This window comes from Lithobates pipiens, unplaced genomic scaffold, assembly GCF_037356315.1.
Source record: "Lithobates pipiens isolate NorthernLeopardFrog02 unplaced genomic scaffold, aLitPip1_a1.2 Scaffold_28, whole genome shotgun sequence".
NCBI lineage: Eukaryota > Metazoa > Chordata > Amphibia > Anura > Ranidae > Lithobates > Lithobates pipiens.
Window position 1 is genome coordinate 180395511 of NW_027507789.1, and position 24580 is coordinate 180420090.

General features: G+C 39.0%; 1 protein-coding gene across 1 annotated transcript; it reads left to right on the forward strand.

Annotated features, from left to right (window-relative positions):
* Positions 1–285: 285 nt before the first annotated feature.
* COL1A1 (collagen type I alpha 1 chain) lies at positions 286–24247 on the forward strand. Its single transcript, XM_077460020.1, has 50 exons — positions 286–493; positions 2667–2855; positions 2997–3061; positions 3395–3487; positions 3586–3654; positions 4025–4069; positions 4165–4218; positions 5717–5770; positions 6176–6229; positions 6681–6734; positions 6832–6885; positions 6975–7019; positions 7794–7847; positions 7944–7988; positions 8211–8264; positions 8547–8645; positions 8732–8776; positions 9005–9103; positions 9406–9459; positions 9547–9654; positions 10679–10732; positions 10960–11058; positions 11548–11601; positions 11698–11796; positions 11937–11990; positions 12499–12552; positions 12641–12694; positions 13081–13134; positions 13512–13556; positions 14490–14588; positions 15086–15193; positions 15508–15615; positions 16074–16127; positions 16209–16262; positions 16708–16815; positions 16905–16958; positions 17424–17477; positions 17849–18010; positions 18206–18313; positions 18729–18836; positions 19574–19627; positions 19727–19834; positions 20548–20601; positions 20690–20797; positions 20947–21000; positions 21116–21223; positions 21403–21673; positions 21759–21949; positions 22088–22330; positions 22908–24247. The coding sequence occupies exons 1-50, from the start codon at positions 412–414 to the stop codon at positions 23052–23054; spliced, it is 4338 nt and encodes a 1445-aa protein (XP_077316146.1). The 5' UTR covers positions 286–411; the 3' UTR covers positions 23055–24247.
* Positions 24248–24580: the final 333 nt, after the last annotated feature.

Consider the following 24580-nt stretch of genomic DNA (forward strand, 5'->3'; position numbering starts at 1 on the left):
AAGTTTTATTACAATCAAAAAATGTATGCAGCTTTTTTGGTCTCGGTGCATAGGGTTGCAGAGGCTCCTATTCTTTGAAGGGAGGGGCTGGCTTTGTTTGAAGTTTTTTTTTTTTTCCTCCCTCTCTCTTATGAGTCTGTGTATGAGTTTTGGTATTGGTTAAAGGGCTGGACCATCTGTTGTTCCAACCTTAAAAAAAAAAAAAGTATTGAGAGAGCAAGGATCTTTGGACCCCACCTCTCTGGAGTGGTGGGTAGATATAAAAAGGGGTCTAGTCCAGCTGAAACACAGTAGGAAGTTTCTGCTGGGGTCTGCATTGGAACTATACCACTAAAACCTACCCCTGTATGACTAGGACCTAAGAAGAACAGAACCAGGGCCACAGAGAGTCTACATGTCTAGAAATTAGACATGTTCAGCTTTGTGGATACACGATTACTGCTAGTAATAGCAGCAACAATCCTAGTAGCAAAATGTCAAGGAGAAGATGACCGTAAGTACACTTTTTTTTTTTTTTTTTTTTAGTTCCTATTGTCTTTCAGGTGTGATTAGCCATTGGTCAGCTGGGCATTTGCATGCAAGTGCCAGCTGCACCTTACATGGGTATTGTTGCCCAGCATCACTCAACTTTCTTTTTATGCCAGTAGGCATCTTTGAGCTGTCTGGTTATTGAAGTTCTGCAAGTGTCAAGCATGCAAAGCCATGCTAGGACTTGTAGTCCCACAATGCCTGGATAGCCAAAAGTTGTCTATTTTTTATTTATTTTTTTCAGATTGATGTATTTATGTTAAAGCTGTATCCTGCTGCATGAGAAACATGCTTTGAGCATTCTTGCTGTCAGCATTGAGGGTCTCGAATAAGTCACATGTTTATAATTTAATGCAGGGTGGGAAAAATGTGTTAACCTGTCTTGATAGGAAAAAAAAAAATGTTTAATTGGGTTACAATTTGCTTAGCAGAGGGTTTGCAGGGGTAGGGGGTGTAGCAAAAAAAAAAAAAAATCCAGAGGGGAGGAATTCTTGTAATCGCCTTTTCCTTTGTATGATTTAACGCAGGGTGTTTATATTAAAAACATATTATCTCATGGTTACATTCAGTGCTTTAGGAAAAAAGGGGGGGTTTGCAGAATAGAGCAATGCATGTGGTTTTCATTACATTCTGTTAAAGTCATCAGGTGGTGGTTGGGGGGGAACTGGATCATAAAACATGCTAAGGAGTGATTCACCATGGGATGTTTAACAGATTCCAGTTTTAAAATGTCTAGACATAACTTCAGAACTTGGGATGCTAATTTTACATATTGGTCCACACTGGTATCACACTGCTGCCACCTGGTGGCCGCAGTTGATACTTCATGGACCATGTGCAAAGCAATTGTTGTGGTGGCAGGTCAAGACAATAGCACTTGCTTATTGGTCTGTCCTGACATCCTTATTTTTTTTAATTCTACGATTGAGTTTACTTTTAAATTTTTAAATATTGCAACCGAAAAAAAAAAAAAGGAAAACTTTTCCTGTACTTCTAGGATGTATGCTACCAACAATAAATAGTTGGCAGTATATACAATTCAAATTATGTTTTATTGCAATCTCAGTTGCAATATATTTAATATATTGTCAGCAATAAATCATTTTTCCATCTTGTGAGAGAATATCGGGTTGCATATTTGTCTTGGGTGTGGTACTTTTTTTTTGTGCAACAATGCACTGAATATATATATATATATATATCTATATATAATATATATAGATAGATATAGATATATATATAGATATATATATCAATACATACATATATATATATATATATATATATATATATATATATATATATATATATATATTACATGTCTGTATCATGCAAGATCTTTAGCATTTGAAATATTATAGCACAGCAATGGTCGGAATGTTATAAGCGTTAAATCATTACTATTTTTATTTTAAGGCCAGGTTCTTTATTGTTGCTTGGGGCACTCTATACATCTGTCATTTATATGCTTTGGAAACAATCCTTTCTGTCCTTTTTAACATTCCTTTGGTACCTGAGCGTGTCTCATCCTGCACATCTCCAGCTGCACACGCCACAAGTTCTTCCTCCTCCTACTTTTGCAGGATTACGGCACAAGCCTCTACTCCCACCCCAAACCTTTTCACCTTCTCAGGTTCTCTCTCCTCCCTCTCCAGGGCTACATTATTCCTCCCTCTTTTGTCCCTCTCGGATCAGCAAGCAATAATGATGTACTTGGGCTTGGAAAAGACCCTAGCCTGGAAAAACTTAGTTGCTTCCAAAATATTTAGTTTCTCCTTCCTCCTCCCACTCGCAGAACTTTGGCAGCCTCCACTCTTGTCAGGGAGCCTAGTTGATGGGAACCAGATGATATTTTTTTTTACCCCCCCCCCTCCTCTTTTTCTTACTGTTAAACCAGATGTTGCTCAAAAACATAAAAAAAAACACAGCTGTATCTTCTAAAGTGTTAACCCTTTTGCCCTTGGCCTCAAAGGGATCCCATTAAGTCAAACGTGCTTCCTAATAATCTAGTAGGTAAGGGAAGTTTTAACAGTTGTCAACCATAATTTAAGCTGCACCCCAGGGCAGTTGCTTATATTGGACATAGTTGTAGGGTTATAGGGGCCTAGTCATTTAATTATGACCCTTTTCTCCCACAGTCGGATATTCAGGGTGCACCGTTGATGGTAGAACGTATAACGACAAAGATGTATGGAAACCCGAACCCTGTCAGATCTGTGTATGCGATGAAGGAACTATTCTTTGTGATGAGGTGATCTGTGAAGACATTGGTGACTGCCCCAACCCTGAGATCCCAATGGGAGAGTGCTGCCCTGTGTGCGGTGAGGGTAAGTTCTAAAAAGCCTACCAGTGGTTCTTAATCATGCATAAGAGGGGTGTGGCCTTATTTAGTATTTATCTGTTTGTTTCATTGGTTTCTTTTAAAGGTTGTGTTTTATTAATCAACACATTTGCCCATTTGTTTATAGGTCAGTACCAGACAGGCTCTGTCGTTGAGGGTCCTAGGGGAGAAACTGGTCCAAGAGGCGACAGGGTAGGTATCAGTGATCGGGCCTACATATATCTCAACCTTGTGGTTTGTGGTCATCCTGGAATCCGTGGCATAAGCACGTGATCAGGTCTAAACTGCCTATTAAAAATAACTTGTCAACTGTAGAATGATAATCATTGAACTTTGATCTTAGTAGGATTCATGGTGTTTTACAGAGCAAGTACACCTCAGCGATTTGCTTTCTCGAAGTTTAGACTCAGAATATTTTTCAATTTTTAGAGTTAATAGTAAATTTTACATACATAATCAAAGATCTACTCACTGATAATATATTATCTTTTAACTTATTAATAAACATGTTCTTTAATCTAACAGGGACCAGCTGGCCCACCTGGCAGAGATGGCATTCCTGGACAACCTGGTACACCTGGACCCCCAGGCCCACCTGGACCACCTGGCCTTGGCGGAGTAAGTAGCCCACCTGTCCAGCTTGTAAATGTTTATTTCACCCATTGCAGGTCACCTATGTACATTTCTAACCGGTGTGCCTTCTTTTTCCCTTACAGAACTTTGCTCCTCAAATGTCTTACGGTTATGATGAGAAATCCGCTGGTGTCTCCATGCCCGGCCCTATGGTAAGAGAATCTACTTTTGGTTATACACTGCTGAAATTACAACTTAAACCATTTCTAAAACAGTGTACTTTTAATGGTAAGCCTTTTAATAGTGCATCTTAGTACACTCTAAACATTAGTAAATATATGGGTATGATTGAATTAACAAAGCAGCAAACTATGGTTCAATATCTGCAATGGTTACTGATTAGTTCAAACTCCTAGCCTAGGCTGTAGAGGACTTTGAGTTGAGTTTAGGAATTTGGTTCCCCCTAGTGATACAAATAAAATTAGCATTTGAGTAAAATAGGGAAATTAGCTAATATGGCTTGTCTTGAGAAAGTGCATGATGCTCAAAATCAAACTCACATTTACTTATATCTTTCATTAGGGTCCAATGGGTCCCCGTGGTCCTCCTGGTCCTTCTGGCTCACCTGTAAGTACCTTTAATTTTTGTTTTAAAATGACACTTTTCACATTATACCATACATGAAAGAAAAACTTGACATGTCTCCTTTTTCCCTTTTTAAGGGACCTCAAGGCTTCCAAGGACCCCCTGGTGAACCTGGTGAACCTGGTGCTGCTGTGAGTATTTTTGATGCTTTCTACCTGGGCATTGTTCTTAAATTTTTGTTTGTATATCTTGTCCACCTGTATGGCCTTCACATTGGCCCATGATGTTGAGAGACAGAAAAAAAGGGAAAGGCTAGGCCTGAGACTTTTTGCTCAAGGTTAGCTATGCCATCCTATTATTGGTAGAGCCCAACATTTTGATAGGCCCGAAAGCCCCTTTACCATGGCATTGAATTGGCTTCATCTTATAATGCATTTTAACCTTTTTGTGAGATAAAATGTCCTCCCTTTTTCTGAAGGCTTACCACCACAGTTCTTTAGAACTTTCTCAGAATTATTCTATGACTGAAACCTTCCCTGATTATGTTCTGACATTACCAACAATAGCCAAGCCACTTCTATGACATAAAGCTATACACAAGCACAATGCTGGGGTGAGGATTCCAAGAGACCAAAATCAACCCCTTAAAAAACTAAATTAATTTGTAGTCCGAAAAAAAAATCAAAGCCAATTGCATTGTTTTTTTTTTCTGGACAAACTAAATTCCAGACTTGCATTTCAAATTGTATACTGTATTTTGAATTTCTAGAATATCCTCAGTCTTAATACATGACAGTGTAAGTAAAAGTCATACAACACAACAAAAATTCCGCCTTTGCCCCTGTAAATGATCTCATTGTGTTCAGATACTTACAGACAGACCTTTTCATATTTTAAAGTAAATATTAATGTCCGATCAAACACTTATATAGGATTGAATAAACTCATATATGATCAAAGCCAATATGTACTTTGACCTAATAAGTTCTTAGTGGACAGTGGTGTTTCTCAATATGCAATGCATGTCTACAACAGAGCATTATGAGAAATAATGGAGTAAGATAGCCATTCGGTTTCAGCGAATGACATTCTCTTGTTCTTTGTAGTATATCTTACTGACTATTAATAGCTGGTCAGTAATTCATAATATTGTAGGGTGCACTGATCTGACTAGTCATATAGGTTCTGTGTATAGTTGCTCCTCTACTAATGATGGAGTAGGCCTTGCGGCAGCAGGTCTTCACTTGCAAGAACAGAGTGACAAAGAAAGTTGTGGCCTAGGTATACAAAGTGCATCCTACAAGTGTTTAACAAATTATATATCTATATAGATATATATAATTGTGATCACTTTAACAATGATCCATCCTTTCACACAATATTATTTGTAATGCTTGCCAGCAGAATTTTTTCTAAAATGCTCCAACTATTGGCTAAACCTTAAGGGTGCTTCCCAAAGAGGCCTGCCAAGCCGCATCATGTGTACTGAAATCATACAGTACCATGCGATGTAGATTAATATCATTTTATGTTTTTGGGTAACTACATTGTCCACCTCCATTCCACTCTTTAATATTTCTAAGAGTATATGTTTGAAATACTTCTAGTTCTATAATAAAAGAAACTAGTTATAATGAGAATGGTCTACTTCTACAGATTTTCTAATGAATGCCTTTGTGTTGTTTTTAGGGTGCTATGGGACCTCGTGGACCCCCAGGACCTCCAGGAAAGAATGGTGAAGATGTAAGTATCTTGCCCATAGATACATGTACATATTAGGGGAAGACAAATTAATTATTAATTGATTATTTTAGTATAAATCAAACTATGTAGCAGAATTCCACTAATACATGTCTCTAGTACATTAGTGAAGTGCTATGCTCTCTTCTCAGTTTAGATAACCTGAAGCACTCCATGCTGGGAATCTCAAAAAGTAGAGAGTTATAGGTCACCTTCCTCTGGCCTAGATAGTTGCATTTCCATCCCAGGCCTCAACAATTCAGTAATCCTCATAAAGTCAGACTATGTATTTTTCAGTTCCGAACCTGCTTATTTAACACAGATTCCAATAAATAATTCACCGCTCAACTAGGTTATCACCTTAACTAGCAACATTCTTAATGCTTTTTATTTATTTTTTTCCAAAAGGGTGAAGCTGGCAAACCCGGACGTCCCGGTGAGCGTGGTCCCCCAGGCCCACAGGTAAGAGTCTTTCGCATCATTTTATAAAATACAGTTTTGTCATGTGTAGTTGGTTTTAGATGAATCATAAGATATCACTTTTAGTCTTTCTTCAGACTTAGTCTTTAAAACTCAAAAGGAACATGGTTTTATATCTAAAGTTGATGTATTCTGTAGTGTGCTAGCAGAGAGAAGTGTTATTTAATCCATGTGACTAGGAAGCAAAATCATATATGTTGGTCTTAAATGCCATTACATTTAGACATTCATTATATATTGTTTATACTATTGTTAATACCAATAATAGTAATAATTATAGTACACATTTTAAAACTTTCTTGTGATTAAATATATCAATTAAGAACTTAGACACTGTTGGTCTTGCATAATTGTGATCACTTCAATAATGATCCATCCTTTCAGGATACAATGTTCTTCAAAATCTGATGGTGTGATTCTTTTTCATTTATAGGGTGCTCGTGGTCTCCCAGGAACTGCTGGTCTTCCAGGCATGAAGGGACACAGAGTGAGTCCTCCATCTTGACACCATCTTCAGAAATATTCAGTCATTTAGTTGCACTGGCAAGATCTTATTCAATGTTTTCCTTATACTCTTTACCTAGGGTTTCAACGGTCTTGATGGAGCTAAGGGTGACACCGGTCCTGCTGGTCCTAAGGTAGGTTTTACCTACAGGTGAAACACGGACTATGGCTCACTGACAATATCTTGGAGGTGCTGATCTCTATTTCTCTTCACCCCCTTTAGGGTGAGCCTGGCAACCCTGGTGAGAATGGCGCTCCTGGACAAGTGGTAAGTAACAGTTTCACATTGATGGAATCCATTTAAATTTGCCAAAATCTGATGAGATAGATACGGTGGCCCTACCAGACACATGGAAAATAGTCTTAAAGCACTGCCTAATGTACTTGACAATGTTCCTCTTAAAGGGCAGGTAGGAATGTAGTATACTTTATGATATAGACTGTTTTATAGGTGCCATCACCAAATAAGAGATACAAGAAAAATAAGTAATATCTCGTACCCATAAAACACAAATAGTAGATCAGAATCATTTTTCAAATGATATTGTTAAAAATGCTGATCAACTAAGACCTAGCTACTGTAAATTTGCCATATAGTTGTGCTGTACTAATCTTGCTAGATTTATAATGCCATTTTGGGCCTTACAATGGTCATCAAATCAGCTTTATTTATCAGCAGCACCTATAACCAAAAATATGCTGTCTTTTATTAATCCTTATATATTTTGAAAATAATTTTTCCACATAGTATACCAATGAAAATGATAACCCATACTATCTGTATTTGGGAGGAAAATATTATTTCCAATTAAAAGGATTGAAAGGCATGGCATTGGCTACACAAGGCCTGAAATTGTGAGCCTTATAAAGTCCTGAAGCTATGGTTGGTGCAGTATTCATCACTCCTTGGGATTAACCATAGCAATGTAATATCATACCTTCCTACTACAAATCATTTCCTTTGCTGTATAGAAATAACAAGTTTGGAAATGTTTTATTGTGTTCTTGACTTTTAGTAATGATCTCTGTTCTTTTTATTTAGGGTCCACGTGGTCTGCCTGGTGAGAGAGGTCGTCCCGGCCCATCTGGTCCTGCTGTAAGTATACTGGACACTTTTACTTCAGCAATTAGAGGCCTATGGGATGTATATGAACAAAGTACTGATTAGACTGTTCTTATTTTTCCCTCTTAGGGTGCTCGTGGTAATGATGGTGCTCCTGGTGCTGCTGGTCCCCCTGTAAGTAGCATCTTTGGCTTAATAATTGAACTGCATGATGAGCGATATCAATATTTTAGGATAATTTTTTTAATTCAAATTAAAGAAGCAAGATGTTAGCACCTGTTCTTCTGTAATATCAGATGAGATTCAGTGCTGGCATTTACTGTTACTGGTATTAGGTATTGGGTGAAAAGCTTCTTATGATACATGATTTGATAAATGTTTCTTTTTTGATTTTAGGGTTCTACTGGCCCAACTGGACCACCTGGCTTCCCTGGCGGTGTTGGCCCTAAGGTAATATTTTATATTATGTTGCTTTTGGCATAGAATTTTCTGGACATACATAAACACAATTGCTGGTGGAATACCACAGTTTAGTGTCCCTCACTTTGGCTTACTTGAAAGAATACCATGTCATCCAACATAGGGCATCTTTTTTCACTCACTTCAATATTCATTTCTAGACTCCTTTAGTAAATTTGTGGTAGCATGACACCAACTTCAAACATTAGATATTATGATTCCTGACTCTTTACATGACTGTCAATAACCCATGTTTTTTTTTTTGGCAAACAGGGTGATTCTGGTCCTCAAGGATCCCGTGGTCCTGATGGTCCCCAAGGTGCTCGTGGTGAACCTGGTGCTCCTGGTCAAGCTGGCCCTGCTGGTACTGCTGTAAGTAGATTTGGCATATTTCTCTGAATGTTTACTGATGCATCATTTGGGAACCTTCATTGACTGATATTTCTCTTGCATTTCAGGGAAACCCTGGTACTGATGGTCAACCTGGTGCCAAAGGTGCCACTGTAAGTATAAAAATTATATAACAATAAATATCACCCAGCAGGCCAATACTTGCACTTCCTGTCCTATTATTTTCTTAAATCCTAAATGCTGTTATTTCTGTTATGTTGCTCCAGTTTAGCTTTCCTCTATCCTACTATATATTTTCATGGTCCTGGTTTACTTCTAAATTTCTCAAGCACAAATTGTCCTCATCAGGCTAACACCCAATGTGTTCTTATCTCATATAGGGTGCTCCTGGTATTGCTGGCGCTCCTGGTTTCCCTGGTGCCCGTGGTGCTCCCGGACCTCAGGGACCTGGTGGTTCTCCTGGTCCTAAAGGTAACAATGTAAGTATACCACATCAATATCTATTAGTTGTCCTTTTGAACATTTTGTAGTAATGGATAATAAGTTCAGCAGTAAAACAAACAGGGATAGCAACCCTGAGTTCTTGCCATTGGGAAACAAAATATGTTCTACGTGTTTACACATTATTATCTGACCAATGATTGTGCTTGAATAATGGCAGATTAGTTATAATTAGTTTCTCTAGAGCTGATTTTACATCTATATAATAATCAGTTAGATATTCAAGTGGATAGGAAACATTCTGTTACTGGTGTAACATTTTATGTTTACTCTTCTCTAGGGTGAACCTGGTGCCCAAGGAAACAAGGGTGAGCCTGGTGCAAAGGGAGAGTCTGTAAGTATCTACCACATCCTCCTAAGTTGACTGAACTGCAATCATATTGGTTTGAATTTATTGGTTAACCTTTCTACTTCTTTTTAGGGCCCAGCTGGTTCCCAAGGACCCCCTGGCCCTCCTGGTGAAGAAGGAAAGAGAGGATCCCGTGGTGAGCCCGGACCTTCTGGACCTCCCGGACCTGCTGGCGAACGTGTTAGTATAAAAATTTGCCAAACTCACAATTTTGACTGTGCCTAGGCCCATTAGTGAAAGGGAATAAGAAACACATAGAAGGCCAAAAGCCATCTAAGTGGGTGTGTCATAGGACTTATGGCCTGATTTAAATGTAATAGATATCAAACTTGGGTCACTGGATAGACTCTGTGACCTATATCTAATCTCATTATTGGTTGCTCCATGTAAAAACTATAATCACTGGGGTATGATGGAAACATGCTATATTCCCATACCAACCAACTGTATGTCATTTTCACAGTCTTTGCCAGACAAGCAGACAGCTGTTGGGTATTCCTTATTTTTCACCAGATTTTATAAAGGCTTCCAATATTGTATTCTATAACCCCCCCCCCCCCCCTTCCTTTTCCATGTTGTATAGATCAGCTCTACTTAGCAGGTGGTTATTTAATGGGCAGTATTAGTGATGTCAATAGAAGATAGGTAGGCTGGTCATGCCCACAAAATGTCTGCCTCCAGTGCTAGGTGGCTTTTACAAAGGCCGTACACTTCCATGTACTACTGAACTATACAGCAGGCCTTGAATTATTAAAATGTTCAAACTTAACTAAACATTTTCAGCATATTAATATCAACAAAACCATAGTACGGACACAGTTAATGATAAAGTAACACACAATGATGTGTTAAAGGTGCAATTTTTGGGTGGGTACAACTAACTAGATTCATCTTTTGAAAAATCCACTCCATTTTATAACAATACTAATGGATTCATTCATAATGGATTAATATTATCAAATATATGAATGAGCCCTTGCCAGGACCTTGTATGGTTTCATATGGCCTTGAAGATGTTATTGGTTTTTACATAGAACATTGAGGGCATACAATATCAGGATGCAAGCCTTCAATTATTACTACTATAGCTAAATCCAAAGTATTCAGTATTGTAATATTACTGATTGCATTTACTTAACTACTATTATTACACAATTTTAAGCTAGCTTTGAACTTGACTCAGAATGTCTTTTTTTCTTAACAGGGTGCCCCTGGAAGCCGTGGTTTCCCTGGTGCTGATGGTGCTGGTGGTCCCAAGGTGAGTCACCTATGCAATTGACAACTTTAGCTGACAGGACATAATTTTGGACATTCGATGGCACAGGAAAATTCCTGACCTCAATTTATCACTAAAAAGATATTATATGTTTATATCCCTTTACCTTACTTCCTGGTAAAGTTTCATGGCCTCATTCACTGAAGGCAGAACATGTCTCATTATTGGTTTTAATCACTCTAACCATTCTTTATTTTGCTGTAATACAGGGTCCTCCTGGTGAACGTGGTCCCGTTGGCTCTGCTGGTCCCAAAGGATCTCCTGGTGAATCTGGTCGCCCTGGTGAGCCCGGTCTTCCTGGTGCTAAGGTGAGATGCCACTTTAGAGCGTTATGGAAACTTCAATCATTGTCATTCAATAGATCTTACACTTCCCATTTATCCATTTATTTCCATGCACACACTTCCTTAACTAACTTGTAAATCAGGTATATACCAACAAAACTTGATCATTTCTATGTTTACCGCTAATTTTATTTAGAACGGAGAGCTCTCTGAATGGGCTAAGCCTGTAGAAGGCTCACACTAGATTAATTGATTTCCTTTTTAATTGTATAACCAAAAGGGCCAAAAAGGTAAAAACAACTCATGATACATCTCAGACTTCAAACTACATTTGTTGAAAGCCTACCACTTATACCACAGGATACCACTTATCACATGCCCCATAGAGGATAATGTAAAATTAAAAAAAAACAGGCTAAAGAAAATAGTTTCAGAATGTTTCTATATTTTATAGACCTTGGTTTTGCTATAGAACACAGTGTAATCTTGGCTTCTCTTCCTCTTCTATTCTAGGGTCTGACTGGTAGCCCTGGTAGCCCTGGCCCTGATGGCAAGACTGGCCCTGCTGTAAGTTGGTGTCTTCTCCTTTCAGGACTGTGCATTTCTTCCTTTCCTTCATTTGATAGATTTGTTTTTCTGAACTGTGTTTTTTTTTTGGCATAGGGTGCCCCTGGTCAAGATGGTCGCCCTGGACCTCCCGGCCCACCTGGTGCCAGAGGCCAATCTGGAGTTATGGGATTCCCTGGTCCTAAGGGAGCAGCTGTAAGTATACACTTCATGTGAAGACCCCATAATGTAACATTTGCCATCTTTTCTCCTAAAGTCCAAATCTTTACTATATTCCAGCAATGAGTATATGCTCACTACATAGTATAATTTAACATCTCTTTCTTATTTCACAGGGTGAGCCTGGTAAGCCCGGTGAGAGAGGAGTTGCTGGTCCCCCTGGTGCTGTTGTAAGTATTCAGAAAATTATTTTAATTTTAGCTCTCTAAAATTAGATGCACTCTACAGTATCCAGACCTCTTGACCTATAATTTGTAGGCTAACTAATTTAAATGGGAAGCAAAAAAGGAAGTATGAATTTCAGAAAATCTTTTATTTGCATCACTGTACTATACATGCGATCTATGATAGTGAAAGTGTAGCCATGGAAAAGTTTAAGGATCTATTTATAAAGCAGTGAATGTGACTTACCAAACATTCTCTGGTGGAGAATCAGTGTGATTTAAAACACACAGACCTGGAAAATTCACCTGCAGATAATGCTTGCTGGATGTCAAATCCTCTGCTTCATAAATATACGTTAAACCCAAAGCACTAGAATTGCTTCTATATGGTGCTAGATACCAACAATCATTAGTGTTATTAAGTATTTTGAATGGAATCTAGTAGGTCTATTCTTATTCTTAAGCCTTTTGTTTAGCTGAGTATTATATAACCAACCTTGATTTTCTGCTCTAGGGTGCCCCTGGCAAAGATGGTGAAGCTGGTGCTCAAGGTCCCCCTGGCCCTGCTGTAAGTATAATTTTATTTTCCTTTTTACTGATTCATTATTGATATTGGTTTTCCCACAGCTATATTGAATTTCTATTTTGCCCTGCAGGGACCTGCTGGAGAGAGAGGTGAACAAGGTCCTGGTGGTCCTCCTGGATTCCAAGTGAGTACTTTACCATAAACAAATTGGGTCCCTATATTCCAAGGCCTTTAGAATATTGTCCCCCTAACATAGTCCCTCACATTGACCCTATGGTCTGCACTTGACCTTACTAGGCAATATCCTCAGTAAAATTCTCCCTCCCTGTGATCACTTCTTTACACCTTCAAATGTCATATACATATATGGCTATGCTGTACTGCATTATCTTGTACACATCTGATACTTACCTTTACTTTAATATAAAGTCACCTATGTATGTAAACCCTGAGACATTGTATTTGAGAGACACATATAATGTAATGGCAATTACTTTCACTTAGCATTCTCTTACTGTTAATTACAAGCTCTAACTGTGGATTAATATAACTCTTTCATTACATTTTTAGGGTCTTCCCGGATCTCCTGGTGCCCCTGGTGAGAGTGGCAAACCCGGTGAACAGGTGAGTCAACTGAATTTACCTTGCTGAACCGCCAAAGTATATTTCGGGATAGGAAATAAATCTGTGTACTGCCGCTAATATATAGGGTGTTGTGTGAATGGGAACATTAGAACCTAGTAAGTGACAATCAAGTTGGCAGTATTGTATATATCCATATATCCATAATAAAAGCTAAAACCTAAATGAATACAGTGAAAAACAGTTAAATTTTCCATTATTATCAATCTGCATGCATAAGATCTTTTGGCTTTAAAGCTAGCATATATCAGCACAAGTTAAAGCCTCAAAATATAGAGATTGCAGGTTGAATTTTCATCCCTGTTTTATACAAGCTATAGTTGATTACATTATATTAAACTGAGTGTCTCTCTCCTTAGGGTGTTCCTGGAGATGTCGGACCTTCCGGCCCTGCTGGCTCAAGAGTAAGTATTCCATCCTTCTACATACTACTTACCATTCTCCAGTTTATTGAAAGTGAACTATACACAAATTAAAAGAGAAACAGTCCATTTTTGACAGACCTAAATGAAATTTGGCCATTATTGGGGTTCCTAACTACATGACAATCATAAGACCCCAGAACCATGGACCCTATATGGAGTTCTGACCCACAGATTGTGAATACTTAACATAAATCACTGGAAAATAACCTGCTAGATCTTGAATTAGCTGTATACAAGCTCTGACAACTTTAAAAAACACACATTGAAAAGCTGTTTCATTTTTTCCAAAAGAAAGCCAGTTGTTATGCCCACATGCTTTAGTAGCAATAGAGATTTTTAAATTGATTTTTCTCTATTATTATTATACTTTCCAACTATATCAATAATAAAAAAATAAGGGCCTAACCCACAAGCTGAGAACAACAGGGACAATCAAGGGGTGCTACATGCGGCCTTGGTATCTACCAGTTGGACTCCTAGATTATTCAGAAGTACTTAGTCCTGTTGTAATATATATTCATGTTATATGTGTTCAGGCCTATATTTGGGAAAAAACATAATAACAAATTATTAATATGGCAAACTTTACAGAGGCTAACACTCGCCTCATTATTTTATGATACTTTTTGTAAACCTTCAATGATAGAACAACAAACCACACCAATCTGTGGCAGTAGAGCTTGCCAGCTTTCTGTATGATATACAGATTTTCATTATGCATATAATATTTTTTCTTCATTAAAGGAATCTATAATATTATTGTTTATGGGATGGGATAAGGAAGAGTGCAATAGTAAGCACTAACAATTACTAATGGAGTATAGTTTAATATATATAGCTATTGCTTCTTTTTTTGTGTCACTTGTTTCAATATACTTGTTTTTTGAATGGCACTTTTCTTATCTATTATAGGGCGAAAGAGGATTCCCTGGTGAACGTGGTGCTATTGGACCCCCTGGCCCTCAGGGACCTCGTGGTGCCAACGGTGCTCCTGGTAACGATGGTGCTAAGGTGAGTTGGTCTTTTCTTGCCAACAGTTTATGTTTTGTGTCCTATTCCAAAAAAAAAATTTGCTATGGCCCACGACTTCCAGTCACATTTAGACTTTAAAATCCCAATTCTCAGTTGAAATCTTAAAGCTAGGTGGGTCACATTGTTCTTAGCGAAGAAACTTTTCCCAATAACGGTAATTGTTGTTGGGTTTGCAGACCATTAAACTGTCCAAAGATGATAGTAGTAACTCCTTTTCAAACAAAATTGGCGGCTTATGGAGACTTAGTCTGATCCTTTGTATGTAAAAAATGTCCAATCAGAACATCAATAATCAATAATCATGAAATGTATACTATAGCTTAAGAGAATTATATTCAGTTATGCATGATGATTTATCTCAAACATGACAATTACATAGCAATAGGGTGGGCAGCCCAAGTACACAATATTGTTAGAGCATAATATACATCCTTAGTTTGAAGTTAAACAATGCTTTTTCTTTTCTCTCAAATCAGGGTGAAGCTGGTGCTCCAGGTGCCCCCGGTGGTCAAGGACCTTCTGGTCTTCAGGGAATGCCCGGTGAACGCGGTGCTGCTGGCCTGCCTGGTGCTAAGGGTGACAGAGTAAGTGCCAGATACTTGAGCTGCAATTATAGTTAGACATTTTTTTATGAACTCACCGATCCTAATTATTAATTTCCTTTCTTTATTCAAACCAATATTGGTCTCTTCTTCGTCTACCTTCATTTTAAAGGTGTCCCTGTGCTTCTGGATCCAATTTTATTTTTCTTTTGTGCTTGTTTTTTTTTTTTTACCTTAATCTCATCGCACTGACTTTGAATATTTTATTTCTCCTATACCAGCTAATGAATATACATTGTGCTATATGACCTAGCTTGCTGTTCAAACTATCAACACTATCTTCTATTGCCTTCTAGGGTGACCAAGGACCTAAGGGTTCTGATGGTGCTCCTGGCAAAGATGGCGTAAGAGGTTTGACTGGTCCTATTGGTCCTCCTGGCCCTGGTGGTGCTCCTGGTGACAAGGTAAGTTGAAAGGCCAAAGTCTCAACTATTTGAAATCTTAATTTCACTGATCAGGTGCTAGGACACATAGGGTATGCAGATTGTACACCTCTCAGACTCCATGATGTCAGAGAACCTGAGCATAACTGCTCCTCCTAATGAATCAATCAATATTATATCTCCATTATGGTAGCAAGATCATTAATAGACCCATCTTGGGAATGCCAATTTGTACCCTACACAGGACACTAGATACAAAATAGATTAGAAAAAAAAACATTTGTTAGAGTACTGTCTATTTATGTTCTAATATTTCTGCTCCAAAGGCCCTGGTAGAAGAGAAGTACAATAGTTATTTCATACATTGGCCAGCCTTATAACAGTTGCTTACAACACTATGTAAAAAGTAGATTTAGTATTGAGGCTTGCCTACAATAGTCAACCCCTGAACAATCTTTTATCAATGCTTTTCTTTGCAGGGTGAAGCTGGTCCTGCTGGTCCTGCTGGTCCCACTGGTTCCCGTGGTGCTCCCGTAAGTATATCTTCAGTTGACCTGCTTTCTTTGCTCATCACAAAATGGCTGCATCTAATGGTCACTTTACTGTTCTTATAGGGTGAGCGTGGTGAGCCCGGTCCTTCTGGCCCTGCTGGATTTGCTGGTCCTCCTGTGAGTATTTTGCTTTAATGTTAGCATTTAAACACCTCATAGATCCATCTTATAAAATACATACTCCACTGTCATTATTGCCAGACAATTTTTTCACCCAGACCTATTGAGCTGTGATGCAAATGCAAAAGGCCCATCTAAAAAGTCTTCTCAAAATATTGACTCTGACCAGACTAATGCATTATTATAGAGCATTTTTATTTCAAAGGTAAAGCCCATTAGGGCACTTTTCATCCATCTGCAGCACCTGGATCTTTATCCATGACCGTTAAAATTATTTTGTGCACTTTACAGCTTACCTATAATTTGATGACATTAAGTACACACACACAAAAATAATAATGATAATAATAATAATTTAATATAGTATTATAATTTACATACATACATGCATTAATGCATAGAGTTACCCAGATTTACTGACTTCCATTGTCTCTCCATGTAGGGTGCTGATGGTCAACCTGGTGCCAAGGGTGAACAAGGTGATGCTGGTCCCAAAGGTGATGCTGGTCCTCCTGGTGCTGCTGGTCCCACTGGTGCTCCTGGCCCTGCTGTAAGTCTCTTCATAAACCATTCAAACTTCACCTCCCCATGACCATTATCATCCAGAAATGCTAATGTACTTATTTTTACTTTTTTCAGGGTGCTATTGGTGCTACTGGTCCCAAAGGTGCTCGCGGTCCTGCTGGCCCTCCTGTAAGTATAAGTAGTTCATAATCTCCCTATCTCTATATCTCACAATGGGTGATAGGTCATTGGGTACCTTTACAAAGATGGGGTAGACTGTTGCATTTTATAAGTTGCCTCATGAATCAGGTCACACTTGATCCCTCCAACGAAGGCCACTTCACCTGTTTTTGTGCCCCAGCTTATAAAATTGGGCATAATACAACATGCATGTCTCATTTTATGACCCTACCACATTTTAGACATGAACAGATGGTACTTTAGGCCTTCATAAGTCATTACTGAATATAAATTTTATTTGTACATTTTACCCATAACCCCCTTGCTTACATGGGACTAGCTGATTTGAAGACTTTCACTGTATTAAAGGACATACATAATCTATATATGTTATATCAGCAGATGTGTCCAAACTTATTCCAGCTGACCTCATTGAATACAAAAAAATTAACCAAATTTATTTTCCATCCTTAGGGTTCTAGTGGTTTCCCTGGTGCTGCTGGACGTGTTGGACCCCCTGGCCCCTCTGTAAGTATATATCCTTATGTATTTTTAATTAATGTTCATAAGAACTAACACTTTATCATGGATGATGAGAAGAAAGGTGGTAAAAGCACTTCTGCAAGGTAGTTCTAGGTGGATTATTTTGCCACTTATGCCTATTGCAGTTAGCAGGCTTTGCAATGTGTGAGCAAGACCTACTTGCCATAGTTGAAGCTTACAAATTTATTATTGAACTGCCATGCTCCAAAACTAGTCTTCTGAGTTGTGTTTACATGCTCTTATTTGAGAAGCCCATTATTCTTTTATGACTAACTATGATATGTGAATAGATGTGTAGCTGACTATGTCCAATGCCACTTTGGTGCCTTTACACTCAATCTTTAAATACTATTTAGGGCAATTCTGGACCTCCTGGACCTTCTGGCCCAGCTGGAAAGGAAGGACAGAAAGGACCCCGTGGTGAGACTGGCCCTGCTGGACGTCCTGGTGAACCTGGTGCCTCTGGACCTCCCGGACCCTCTGGCGAGAAAGGATCTCCTGGTAGTGATGGCCCTGCTGTAAGTGTCACTTTAATTCTAATCTAGCCATATTTTTATCTGAAAACTTTTCAAGACCCCTTTAGTAATTATTAACTAACTTTACTCATTAGTTATTATTTAATAGATAAGTAAGGCCAAAGGATCCTTCACAATCTGGTAATTCCAATAAAACTACAGCAAATCATTACTCTTCTTTATATATCTATTCTGTAGGGTGCTCCTGGTATTCCTGGACCTCAAGGTATTGCTGGAACCCGTGGTACAGTTGGTCTTCCCGGACAGAGAGGAGAAAGAGGCTTCCCAGGTCTTCCAGGTCCCACTGTGAGTACAACCTTGGAATTTATACACAAACCTTTAAAACTTTGGAATTTCCAACTTTTCAGTAGGCCATATAGTGAAACTTCTACAAGACACACTGTTCCCCATACAGTCTGCTAATAACAATTCATACACAACACATTTTACAGTGGAACATTTACAACAACCGTTGGTAAACACAGTCAAATGGGCACCTACCAATTGCTAAGCAAAATGCTATTTCATGTAATATAAAACTACATGGACAGATAATCACTTTACCAGACTCTGTATTTCAAGTGTATTATCTTTACAGTCACCATCACACATTCCTACCTATAAATATTTACTTTGTATAATATGATTTAGCAACATGGCAATTTGGCAGTTATAGTATTTTATTTAATTGTATTTTGACTTTGTCCTTACAACAATTTAGGGTGAACCCGGCAAACAAGGTTCTTCTGGCCCAAGCGGTGAACGTGGTCCTCCCGGTCCTTCTGGCCCACCAGGCTTAGCTGGACCTCCCGGTGAAGCAGGTCGTGAGGTAAGTGTTTGTATAATAGTTTAGGCATTGTAAGACCCTAAAATGCTTAAACTAACTGTAAGGTCATACAAGGACACAATGTGAACCTTCAAAAAATATATATTAGGTACACATGTTAAAGCTTGACATTTACTTAGACCTCATAATGGCAAATCCTGCTCCTCAACATTTTACAGCTGAGTAGGTCCAAGCCACTAAAGAAAACAGCTGTAGAAGATATAGAAGTTTCCTTTTTTTCTGATCTGTGCCAGGACAGGTTTCCCCATGCTAGGATCAATCCTTTACACCATATATTTATTTTACTGGTCATAACCTGCCTTGGAATAATATGGCAGTATGTAAATTAGCTTATTTGAAATGCCTCTATGTTAACTGGGGAAAATGTGTGGTTGATGGCTATGTAGAGAAAACCTTCCTATTTTCCTTTGCTACCTATAGGCACAAGCCTGCTGTACCTAATGGTTATACTGGCACTGGCTCTCTGTAAACTGTGTTGCAAGTCACCATGAGGCTGCAGAGGCAACCACAGACACATCCTTATCAAGGCTGCTAGGACATAGACATTAGCTGGAAATTAGTTAAAAGTATCTATAGCATATATTTATGAATTTAAAGAGCTGTTCATATTAAAACCTTATGCTGGATTTTCAGTAAGACAAGAATTTTTTCCCCTTAACTACTATTGCTGGGTAGCAAGGAGTAAAGGCACTAATGTTTCTCTCATGGTTTGTCTTTAGGGATCTCCCGGTTCTGAAGGTTCTCCAGGTCGTGATGGTTCTGCTGGTCCTAAGGTAAACTGTTTTATCTAAGTCAACTCCCTTGTCTTAGGTTTGCTGTGGTTTCATTTAAAACAGTTCTTCAACTGAACCCCATCATTATCAATATCTTAGGGTGATCGTGGTGAGAATGGTCCTGCTGGTCCCCCTGGTGCTCCTGGTGCCCCTGGTGCTCCCGGCCCAGCTGGCCCTGCTGGAAAGAATGGCGACCGTGGTGAGACTGTGAGTATACCATATTATTCATTTAAGACTCTGCTGACAAAAAGTTGGCCTATGGTTGAAACATATTCATTGGGCAAGGTTTTGTAATTCTTGATCTTGAGAACCCTACATTTCAATTTAGTACTGCCAATCACATGGCAACAACTATTGACATTACCAAACCATTTACTTAAATTTTGAAAACTAGAGGTGTGAACAATCTTGCATTTGATGCATCAGTTTACATGATAAAACTTACCTCAAGCCCCATTGTTTTCAGGTGGCAGTCTAAAATGCATCCAGATATGTCACAGTTGGTTGTATTTCAAGTCGCTTGGTATTGTGACATGGATTAATTCAAAACCATGATAAGGACATCAAATTCAACTTCTTCATTTACCAATTCCATTCATTTAAAAAACATTGACACTCCTCTATTTATATTTTCTCTGCTTCTAAAGGAGCTTACAATCAAATGTCACTACCACAGTAAGCAGCCCACTATTTGCCAGTTTGCGGGGAAACCAATTAACCTTCCAGTATATTTTTGGACTGTGTGAGGAAAATAGAGCACAGAAAACTCACAAAACCCACAGAAAACATACAAGTTGCATACAAACCCAAGTAACAATGCTAACCAGCCACAGTTATGCCCAGACATATTCTGTTGAAGTTTCAGTTTGCAATGGAGACTAGATAGGAATAACTTTAACTTGTCTCTATTTCTTTCTTAGGGTCCTGCTGGTCCTGCTGGCCCCGCTGGTCCTGCTGGTGCTCGTGGCCCATCTGTAAGTAGTTCTTTCATCTAAAGAACCTGTATTTTCAACAAAATCCTTGATACTTTTTTCTTACCCTAAACATATATTTTTTGTATAGGGACCTGCTGGTGCTCGTGGTGACAAGGGTGAAGCTGGAGAGCAAGGAGAAAGAGGCATGAAGGGACACAGAGGATTCAACGGTCTTCCTGGACCACCTGGTGCCCCTGTAAGTAATGTGTGACATAATGTCTACCTACTTTACCTCTGTTCAGAAACTGTTAGTTCCACTACTCTTCAGAAGCCATACAGTTTTCTTTGCATTTTCTTCTCCCTGATACATTGTTTCCAAGTACTAATAACCTGTTTGCATTTTAGGGCCACGCTGGTGAACAAGGTCCATCTGGTGCTTCCGGTCCCGCTGGTCCAAGAGTAAGTGCTTTCCTATTTTCTCTATACATACAGAGAAAAATAACTTTTTTGAACATTTTTATTCTGAGGCCTTCAATGGACATCAGTGCCTTATTATGTAATGTGTTTACAATAGGGTCCTCCCGGATCTTCTGGCAGCCCTGGTAAAGATGGCTCTAATGGTCTGCCTGGTCCCATCGGCCCACCTGGTCCTCGTGGTCGTACTGGTGATGTTGGCCCTGCTGTGAGTATACTTATTTACTTAATATTTCTTAACCAATATGAATTTTTTAAATCATCTTGACCAGTCTATGGAGTTTCTTTTCTTTAGAAGTTGCTCCATGATGGTCTTTATTCATTTCTAATGATTCAGCAATTGTTGTTTGTCTCAGATTTGCTGACTATTCCTATTATACCTTCTAGGGTCCTCCTGGACCTCCTGGTCCCCCAGGTCCTCCTGGCCCCCCAAGTGGCGGATTTGATTTCAGCTTCATGCCCCAGCCTCCTCAGGAGAAATCCCACCACTACCGTGCTGATGATGCCAATGCCATGCGCGATCGCGATATGGAGGTAGACACCACCCTCAAGAGCCTGAGCAAACAGATTGAGAACATCCGCAGTCCCGAGGGTACCAGAAAGAACCCAGCCCGTACTTGCCGCGACCTGAAGATGTGTCACTCTGACTGGAAGAGCGGTAAATATTGGGAATTGACACAGACCTGCAGAACCCTTTTCATCTGCTTGTCCTCTTTCTTACAGAACTGTCTTCTTTTTTTTAGGTGAATACTGGATTGACCCCAACCAGGGATGCACTCTTGATGCCATCAAGGTCTTCTGCAACATGGAAACTGGAGAAACCTGTGTCTATCCCACTCAGTCCACTATTGATCAGAAGAACTGGTACATTAGCAAGAACCCACGTGAGAAGAAACATGTCTGGTTTGGCGAGACAATGAGCGATGGCTTCCAGGTGAGGAAAATCTGTAATACATTATAGCTTGCTTGGCCAAGGACAGGCAAATATGCTGTAAGTTCACCATTTCTTACATATAAGAGTAAGCACCTTGAAATTGTCCATAATCATGTCATCATTTTACTTTGTTCCCAGTTCGAGTATGGCAGTGAGGGATCTGACCCAGCTGATGTTAACATCCAACTCACCTTCCTCCGCCTTATGGCCACTGAAGCTTCTCAGAACATCACCTACCACTGCAAGAACAGCGTTGCTTACATGGACCAAGAAACTGGCAACCTAAAGAAGGCCCTGCTCCTGCAAGGTTCCAATGAGATTGAAATCAGAGCCGAGGGTAACAGCCGCTTCACATACAATGTCATCGAAGATGGTTGCACGGTAGGATACTTGTTTGCTTGACTGTGTTTGTGTATTGTTTTGAGAAGAATAGTGGAGGTTTAGAATTTCTGACTGTTTTTAATTGCTGTCTGTAACTCTATTGGTAAGATTTGCTATCACTTTTTGTCCCTGTGACACCAGAGCAAGACATGTGAAAAATGGTGGTCACCTGAACAGGCGGGCATAGAGAGCAAAAATAACCTACAGAAGCTTTAACTTTTACTCACTCTACTTAAAAAATGCATTTGTATTGCTGTATTTGGCCCCATTAAGGAAGAAATCTCACATATGGAAACATAGAGAGATAAGAGAGAGAAATAAACTAAATGTGAAGAAGGTTTTAACCAACCTCTGCACTATCCAAAACAAAAAAATAAGCTTTATTAAAAGGGACCTCTTGATGATAAGTCTGAAATGGCACCAAATTGGGCCAGGTTAGATAGAAACATTTTATTATGTAGCATGGATACTTAAGTGACATTAGTACATGCCCTAGCCCTCTAAACTGTGTACATACTGAGACTTGTTTGGTTGCTACACTGAAACACTCTCCTAATGGTCCATTTTCCTTCTACAGCAACACACAGGACAATGGGGCAAGACAGTCATTGAATACAAGAGCCCAAAGACATCAAGACTGCCCATTACAGATGTGGCACCCATGGATGTTGGAGCCCCAGACCAGGAATTCGGAGTTGAGATCGGACCAGTCTGCTTCGTGTAAAAACAACAGACAAATACTAGGACAGGATAATTTCTCATGCGGACTTGAAATTGTTGTTCCTCTCATCTCTAAAACTTTTCTTGTTTCGGTAAGCATTACACGAAAAAAACAGATAGACATGCTTTGAAGAACATCTCTCCAAGGACAGACCAAACGCCCGTGTTTGTGTTCACGGGATGGAGACTTTTCACCTCTCCTATTACCTGTGCCCCCTGCTTACATGAATTGGCCTTCCTATGACCTTGAAGATGCCCCCATGGAGAAAAAAAAATAATGGGAATGTCCTAAATAAGACTGCCCCGGATTTGAGATGATGAGAATGCAGGGTCGATCAACCCACATTTCCCGGAGTCGAAGAGGAGTAAACTAAATAATTTCATGTAATGCACCTTTTTTTTTTAAAAAAAAAAGTTTGTTTTTTTTGTTTTCATTTGTTCAGGTGGCAAAAAAAATAAATATGAAAAAAAAAATGAAAATTGAAGGTGTGTGGAGAGTGTTTTGGAATCTTGAAAGGTTTTTGTTTCTCTGGGTGTGAGTGTCTCCTTCCATTTCCTAATTCCATCCATCGTACTTCAGCCCCTTCTCCATGCTATGTTTCGTCCTTGTCACACTGAAGGTCAAACAGATCACTGAGACTCCTCCAGTGTTAGAAGGGTGAGCAGTGTAGAGTGTTTGATGTTTTTTTGTTTTTTTCTCTGAGACTACCTCACTGTCATGTCCCATTCCATTGGTGCTAAGGTCTCATTGCTTCTTTGACATTCTTCCCCAAAATAGCTTAATTTTTTTTTTTTGGTGCTATAGATAGAATCTATTTTCCATATTTATCAGCCCAATAGGCTTCCACTTGAGGATTCTAAGGTGCTATTTCAGAACTTCTTTCCCTTTTCCTATCTCTCTAAATCCTCTTTCCCGTGAACACAAGATCATGAGGTACTGTCTGTGTTTGTTTTAATTCCCACCTTGTTATGCTTAGTCCTCTTTGTCCTTTCCATTCCTCCTCCTTAACCTCCTTTTTCTTCTTTCTCAACTCTCTCTTTATTTTCAATCTTTGTCCAGTCTCTAACTAGACTGCAATGCCATGGGGTTTAAACTGAAACCAAAGGATCTGTATCTGTTTTGTAATTGTATAATAATTTGAGATGTTTTTAATTATTGTGATTGCTGAAATAAAGCATGTAATATGGTCCAAAATAGTCAATGTGATCGGTGGTCCTTCTCTATCCGACGTTGACCTCCTAGCCCGCTAACCATCATAACTAAAATTGAGTGTTATGGCAAAGCATGCAAAATCAACGTGGCTTGTCCTACTAATAAAATTAAATTTATATCATACTATGGGTTTAAGAAATAGAACCCATATTGATATAATTTTATATACAGGTGTTAAACTTATTTTTCAGTATTTTTGGCATGATGCCCTAAATGTATATAATTTTTTGCAAACATTCTTATTTGAAGATTCACTTTCTGTATTAGGCTGAAAACACTAAGCCACTTCCTTGCAGTTAGCAGCAGTCTAGTAAGCC

Bases quoted from the DNA above. Each gene is read 5' to 3' on its own strand.
- COL1A1 (XM_077460020.1), top strand. From the start codon at position 412: ATGTTCAGCTTTGTGGATACACGATTACTGCTAGTAATAGCAGCAACA. The intron at 6,886-6,974 runs GTAGGTTTTACC...CACCCCCTTTAG, and splicing joins CCGGTCCTGCTGGTCCTAAG to GGTGAGCCTGGCAACCCTGG. The intron at 22,331-22,907 runs GTAGGATACTTG...TTCCTTCTACAG, and splicing joins TCATCGAAGATGGTTGCACG to CAACACACAGGACAATGGGG.